The sequence below is a fragment of the Haliotis cracherodii genome, unplaced genomic scaffold, assembly GCF_022045235.1.
Source record: "Haliotis cracherodii isolate W230 unplaced genomic scaffold, xgHalCrac1.p SCAF_26, whole genome shotgun sequence".
Taxonomy (NCBI): domain Eukaryota; kingdom Metazoa; phylum Mollusca; class Gastropoda; order Lepetellida; family Haliotidae; genus Haliotis; species Haliotis cracherodii.
This window is the reverse complement of record NW_027266282.1, coordinates 3,375,811-3,383,667: the sequence shown is the minus strand read 5'-3', so window position 1 is coordinate 3,383,667 and position 7,857 is coordinate 3,375,811. Positions and strand designations below refer to the sequence as shown.

The window sequence follows — 7,857 nt, the reverse complement described above, 5'->3', positions numbered from 1 at the left end:
TAAACATGAAAGTTACCAATTTAGAAATTTGGAACGGCCAGACAGCAGACAGACCAACTCCCTAACACTCCAATGTCTGACGTGACCGCACCGGAAGTGTTCTCCCTGAAGGCCCCCCTGACTGCCTGCCTCCATCCATTCTTCATCAGTTCTCCATCCAATACATCGCCTGGGGCAATATTTCAACCATAATACGACGACCTGCATTGAGTGGGTTCAACACCCGGGATCAGGTCAGGTGCAGGCAAATTGCAGCTGGCAGTGTGTGTCAATCCATGCTCATGGGGTATGAATCCACACTAGAGCAGCCAGGCAACAGCAAAGTTGGTCTTCCTTGGGCTCACCATCCAAGTACTATCCAAACTTAAAGCTGCTTCATTTTGTGTGTAAAGCTTACAGCATTGCTGTCAATGCCACCTGATCCATTTTCAAATTTAGAAATTATGTTGACACTATCTTAAATCCAAATGGGCTAAATTTGTTCCTTCCGCCCAGTGTAGCCTGGCGCTGAGGGAAGTACTTATCACTTCTACACTACCACCTGCTCAGTGTGCTTCAGTGTGAGGCTTTGCTCAACTGGCTCTACATCAAACACTTTACTTGTTTCTGTAACATTAAGTCTGAAGAGGCATGATGAAGAGACAAAATCACTGATGGTACATTTACGCATTTGTGTGACCAAACTCTTTAACCAAAAATAGTGCATGGATGGGTAATGTTAGAATGATTATTAAACTTGCACAAATTGTCTCGGCTAAATAGTGTACATGATGATTACTTGCTAGAACCTAGGGTATGTCATCAGAGGTTTTACTGATGACGGACAACACACATGGTGTGATGACTAGTGGATGTCCAACTGAGCTGACAAATGTTGCTGATGGTAATGTAGAAGTGAGGATCCAATCGGGGGGGATGGACAAACTGATGAATGAATGGATGACACAGGTTTTGGAAGAAGAACTGAGACATTTATGTCTCTTAGCAGTCAGTGCCTCACAGATGAATAGACTGCTAAAAAAAACAAAAAAACAAATGTTACGACATGGGTCATCCTACAGATGACAGTCTAACCACATCAGCTTGTCAACATGGTTCAACCACTTCAGACTACAGAATGACCAGTGCCTCAAGACAGATGGAAGCACCATGATGTTGATATTGTCCTGACCAGTGCCTCAAGACAGACAGAAGCACCATGTTAATATTGTCCTGACCAGTGCCTCCAGACAGACGGAAGCACCATGATGTTAATATTGTCCTGACCAGCGCCTCAAGACAGACGGAAGCACCATGTTAATATTGTCCTGACCAGTGCCTCAAGACAAATGGAAGCACCATGATGCTGATATTGTTCTGACCAGTGCCTCCAGACAGACGGAAGCACCATGATGTTGATATTGTCCTGACCAGTGCCTCTAGACAGACAGAAGCACCATGATGTTGATATTGTCCTGACCAGTGCCTCAAGACAGACAGAAGCACCATGATGTTGATATTGTCCTGACCAGTGCCTCAAGACAGACAGAAGCACCATGATGTTGATATTGTCCTTACCAGTGCCTCAATATAGACAGATGACATTCTATGTACTTATACATGTATTGCACGAAAATCTTTCTCAGATACTTTCATCAATTAGAAAACTACCAGTACAAATGTTATTTACATATTCAGGTAATTATAAATTACTTTCCAATCCCAGTTCCTTGTTGTATAATTTATAACATATATAGCTTGATTGAACATTTGATGGCCTTAGTTATGACAGCTGATTTAAATAATTTCACATTATTATAACATTTACAACACTTGAAATTCTTCATTGATTTTTATTGCATCAATTCCAGTTAAGGAAGCTGAAGTTATCTCCTCCTTAACTGACTGATTCTGTGCACACTCTAGTTCCTGTATCATTGCTTCATATTATAAAGTGTGTCACTTGTGCCACATGGAAATCCTTCAGGCATATGTTAACACATTTGTATCGTTTGAAAAAGGCCCTCATACTAAATAACTTTCACTTGTCAATATTGGATACACATTCCTGAGGTGTTTGCAGCATGGTATCTTGCTGGATATTGTCCAATGACCGCCTCTGTTGTGTATGTTCCTATATACTCAAAGCAGCCTTATGTACGACTCAGTGTTTGGGGGGGGGGGGGGGGGGGGGGGGTTCGTGAGTTAAAACAGCATACTGTACTTTGTATATTGTTTCCAATTCCTAAACATCTAAGTAAAACATATCATAAAACATCACAAGTATCAGTATCAGTTTAGATAGCCTCAAAAAGCAAGGCAAAATGTCATAAAAATATAACCAAATCTGAAGACTGAATGCCTCAAAAATGCTAAAATATTATAATTGTCAAATAAAACAGCATACAATTTTTACATTTATCAAATTCACTGCTTCACTTATAATTGTATTAATAGATATCTTACCCTTTACATTTTTCTATATGTTGCTCGTAATTTTTTCCTGAGAAATTAGCTACCCCTTGTAACATTTAACCCCAAATTTTGTCAGGTAGCATTAGATATTATTTCAACTTTGAAGACCTAAACAGACACACTTTAACTGGAAAATGTTGCCAAATGTTATATGTGAAATATTAGTACACCTAAACTGCCAAAAGAACTAAAATAGTATTTTCGAAATACTTGTGTTGTGTCTTCATAAGTTGTCTAGCAATCATCTGTGGCGCCCCTTCTCTTGCGTTTCCTGATGTGAGGAAGGTAGGGCAGTGGGGCGGGGCTCGGTGACCTCATGTCATCTGCTGCGTAGTCCTGGGCCATGAGGCGAGGTGTGAGGAGGCGTGGAGATCTCCTCGGGATCTGGGGCAGGTTGAGAGCAGGAACCTCAGACAGGTTGAGGCGTGGCATGGTGGTAGAGTCTGTGCTGTTGGATCCCCCTGTTGCAATAAGGGCAGGTTAGGATCAGTGTTAAAATGCTAGTTTTTTATACCTAAAACTTAAATGTATGTATACACCGTCGTGTCCTCATGGGTAAAATTGGGTTCAGCTTCTTAGACACCTTGCATGGTTTGAGTAGATTTGTTTCAATTAATCCTCCAACTTTCTGCATCTTGAGCTCATGTTAAGGGTAAACTGATGCCATTGTACCTACAGTGACTGTGCTTTCTTCTTAAGAAATTCCACACCTGACCAAGAGGTCATTCTGTCTGACCACCCAATCCAGTAATGTCACCTCATACAACACACATCGGTTACTTGCAACCAGTTCTAACCAGGACTCCCCACATGTTCTGAAGTCTATGCATCCCAAAGATTGCCATTTCCAAGTACAAAGCTACCACTAAACTTACCAATCGGGAAAATCTCCTCTGAGCTGACGTCTGAGAGTGGGTCCTCCATGCCCTCCCCGGGGTAGCGAGTAGATGGGGTGTAGATCCTCTGTCCGTGGATTGCTAGATGCGGGGCATCTGGGGAGTGATGGCTGCTTACAGACCCCCCTTGGGGGCTGACTCTCTCATTCCCACCTACAACAGCCATAGATGGACTCACTCATAGGTCAAGCATGCAAGCAGCTTTGGGAATGTCAGACTTAACAGGGTTTAATGGCACATTTGATTTGCAAGATGACACTTACATATTGTTTTCCAGCGTTTACACATTCAAAGTTTTGCTTTGCTTGCTTGTAATAAAGCCGGTGGTATTTACTCGGATTATCAACAGAGTTGTCATGGAAGGTGAGACATGTTAGGCACAGTCAGAAACATCACAGTTAAACATTTGACAGTCAGAAACATTACAGTCAAACATGTGACAGTCAGAAACATTACAGTTAAACATGTGACAGTCAGAAACATTACAGTTAAACATGTGACAGTCAGAAACATTACAGTTAAACATGTGACAGTCAGAAACATTACAGTTAAACATGTGACAGTCAGAAAAATCACAGTTAAACATGTGACAGTCAGAAACATCACAGTTAAACATGTGACAGTCAGAAACATTACAGTCAAACATGTGACAGTCAGAAACATTACAGTTAAACATGTGACAGTCAGAAACATTACAGTTAAACATGTGACAGTCAGAAAAATCACAGTTAAACATGTGACAGTCAGAAACATCACAGTTAAACATGTGACAGTCAGAAACATTACAGTTAAACATGTGACAGTCAGAAACATTACAGTCAAACGTGACAGTCAGAAACATTACAGTCAAACATGTGACAGTCAGAAACATTACAGTCAAACATGTGACAGCCAGAAACATTACAGTTAAACATGTGACAGTCAGACACATCAGTCAAACATGTGACAGTCAGAAACATTACAGTTAAACATGTGACAGTCAGAAACATTACAGTCAAACAAGTCACAGTCAGACACATCAGTCAAACATGTGACAGTCAGAAACGTCAATGTCAAACATGTGAGACAGAAACATCACAGTCAAACATGTGACAGTCAGAAACATCACAGTCAAACATGTGACAGTCAGAAACATCACAGTCAAACATGTCCCAGTCAGAAACATCATAGTCAAACGTGTCACGGTCAGAACTGTCCCAGTCAGACAATAATTCAGCAATATGAAGGTGATCTATAAATAGTCAAGTCTGGACCAAGCAATCCAGTGATTGACATCATAAGCACTGATCTACACAATTGTGATATAATTACATGCATCAACCAAGTCAATGGGCCTGACCATACGACCCTGTTAGTCTCTTACAACATGCATGGGTTGCTGAAGACCAGTTCTGCTGGTAAGCTTCAACACACCAAACAACTCACAGTGTGCCAAGCGAGACATCTGCTGCCTCCGGAGCAGACGGACGTTTCTTCGTGACAGCCCATCGTTGATGCCTGGCAGAGTCAGGTCCAGCTGGGAGTTGGTTGGTCGTCTGACCAGCATGTCCTTGGGCATCTGTGTGTTGTCAGTGTAAGGCACTGGTTCCCGGCGCCGTAGGGGCTGTGGCAGGTAGTTTCCGCAGTGCACTGATGGGTTGAGGTGAGAACCTGCGACCAACAACATTATTCTTGCAACAACAGCATGACGAGACACACACCAGAGGCAGCCTTATCATGTTCAGTATGCACCAATAACTATTATAATCCAAATACCAATATATATATTGTAGGGCCTGAGAACCCCGTACACCGAGAGAGACAATTTCTCAAATGATATGTCACAAGTCATGTTTGCGAAAGTTTGAGAACTTCATAACTGTAACAGATGTAAACCCCTTTACCTCTTAACTGTGCTGCAATACCTGTTGGTAATTTGGTACTTTAAGTATTTAGTATGATGATTTGAAATATAATTGCATTACTTACTTACTGTTGGGGATTTAACATGCGCTTTCCGACATAATGTGTGTTTCGATAAAACTGCATTGACAAGCTATATTAAAGTAGTCAGTCTACATGTATCATGACTTCAGTCAGAAACAGTTGCCTCTTGTCCGATGCCTGGTTTAAGTAAACACAAAACTCAGCTTATAGTAGCCTATATTTTAGCACTGACATCTACTGACAAAAGTGCTATAAGGCAGACTGAGTAAGACCCAGACAGTGATTTATGATGATAATATGTCTCACCTGTAGCTGGTCTGACACGCCGTCCTATGTTGTTCTGTCCCTGCACAGTCGCCACCAGGGGGATGTTGAGAATCTGGGGGAGACACATACGACGAGGCTCCCTGGCTTCAGGGTCATAGATTGGGCTTGAGCAGCTTGGGGGCCGAAGTGGGGGTAGCCTTATTTTCCTACCCATTTTAGCTGGAACCCATTAACATATCACTTGCAGATGAATAGCCTGGTGAAAGACAGGTGATCTGCCCTGTTGGGAAGACCTGGACTTGTACCCAATATAACAGAAAAGACTGGACCCTATGATACATGTTGGATGTTATGGTACATAGTGTGAACTGGACCCTATGCTTCACAGTAATGGCTGGATCCAATGGTACATGGAATATGAGTGAGTGAGTGAGTGAGTGAGTGAGTGAGTATGGTTTTACACCGCTTTTAGCAATATTCCAGCAACATCACGGCGGGGGACACCAGAAATGGGCTTCACACATTGTACCCATGTCGGGAATCGAACCCGGGTCTTCGGCAAGGCGAGTGAACGCTTTAACCACTAGGCTACCCGACCGCCCCACATGGAATATGAAGAACCCAATTGTACATGTTGGATGTTATGGTACACAGTGTAGACTTGACCCTATGCTTCACAAAACTGGCTGGATTCAATGTTACACGGAATATGAAGAACTTTCTGGTACATGTTGGATGTGATGGTACACAGTATAAACTGGACCCTATGCCTCACAGTACTGGCTGGATCCAATGGTACATGGAACATGAAGAACCTTATGGTACATGTTGAATGTTATGGTACACAGTATAAACTGGACCCTATGCCTCACAGTACTTGCTGGATCCAATGGTACACGGAATATGAAGAACTTTCTGGTACATGTTGGATGTTATGGTACACAGTATGGACTGGACCCTATGCTTCACAGTACCGGATGGATCCAATGGTACATGGAACACGAAGAACGTTCTGGTACATCCTGGATATTATCGTACAGAGTATAGGCTTGACTCCTTGCCTCACAGTACTGAATGGATCCAATGGTACATGGAATATGAAGAACCTTATGGTAGATGTTGGATGTTATACTACACAGTGTAGACTTGACCCTATGCCTCACAGTACTGGCTAGATCCAATGGTACATGGAACATGAAGAACCTTATGGTACATGTTGGATGTTATGGTACAAAGTAATGGCTGGATCCAATGGTACATGGAATATGAAGAACTTTCTGGTACATGTTGGATGTTATGGTACACACTATAAACTGGACCCCATGCCTCAGTGTACTGGCTGGATCCAATGGTTAAACGAACATGAAGAACAGTTAAATATACATAATTTGTGTGGACCCTTGTATCCTATCAGGACAAAGAGATCCTACAGGACACATTGGTCAATAGAAAATATGGTATGTGTATTTGTGTACAGCTACGAGTTTCTTTGGCTTAACAGAAAAATAGTCACTAAACCTTTTCCCTGGATTTGTCTGCATTGACAGCATCTGAGTACTATGTATCTAGTAGTACTTTCTACCCTCAGTAAGATGCTTTCAACCAACCACAGTCTCTGTTGCATACTCTGCCGCTGTTTGTAAGCTACAAGCATACAGGACGATTAAGCCACACACTTGTCGAGGTGTTGGCTTACGTAATTATGCTGACAAATCAGTAACGAAACAATTAGATCTATGACGGCAATGTTAAAACACAGAGATCAGTGTAAGACAGAATAGTCCAACTGCTGTGTACCCCACCTATCTGTACGGAAAAAGTCAGCGGTCAGCGGTCAGCGGTCATGAATATTTGGCATGAATATTTGGAATTGAAAAATAAGCACACCATTTCATAAAAACGTCCCGCAAATATCCATGATCCCTAACTTTGTGAATTCAGTAAACAGTATGAAACATTAGGTTAATCTCAATTCACATTCCAGTCTTTGAACTCGCGAATCCCGTGAATAAGACCCGGGATGAGCTCGAGTCCGCGGCCAAGTTGGATGTCAGTAGCGTTGCCTGGAGTCCCGTATCCTTATATCACCTATAATTTGGTTTCTACAGTCTGACAAGCTTACTCTGAACCAAAGATTGCAAGCTTACGACGCGGCCTCAATGTACTTACATCCGTTTTTTCCGATTTTTTCCGCCAGATTAAGTAACTATCTTGGGAAGTAATCACAAACAGTGTCTCCGTGTCGCCATTTGCATGATTATGACGTCATTATTCTGTGACGTCACTGACATGTGTATACTCACGAACATGACGT

At 42.1% G+C, this 7,857-nt stretch overlaps 1 protein-coding gene across 1 annotated transcript; it reads right to left on the bottom strand.

Moving 5' to 3' along the window:
• Nucleotides 1-2,688: 2,688 nt before the first annotated feature.
• On the bottom strand, nucleotides 2,689-5,757 carry LOC139473037 (uncharacterized). The gene is made up of 4 exons (XM_071255552.1): nucleotides 5,583-5,757; nucleotides 4,776-5,000; nucleotides 3,330-3,503; nucleotides 2,689-2,915 (listed from the first exon to the last, which is right to left on the bottom strand). The coding sequence occupies exons 1-4, from the start codon at nucleotides 5,755-5,757 to the stop codon at nucleotides 2,689-2,691; spliced, it is 801 nt and encodes a 266-aa protein (XP_071111653.1).
• Between the last annotated feature and the right edge of the window lie 2,100 nt (nucleotides 5,758-7,857).

Coding starts and splice junctions, on each gene's coding strand:
- LOC139473037 (XM_071255552.1), bottom strand. CDS start 5,757: ATGGGTAGGAAAATAAGGCTACCCCCACTTCGGCCCCCAAGCTGCTCA. Junction 5,001..5,582: donor GCGTGTCAGACCAGCTACAG/GTGAGACATATT, acceptor TGTTGGTCGCAG/GTTCTCACCTCAACCCATCA. Junction 3,504..4,775: donor GATGTCTCGCTTGGCACACT/GTGAGTTGTTTG, acceptor TGGCTGTTGTAG/GTGGGAATGAGAGAGTCAGC.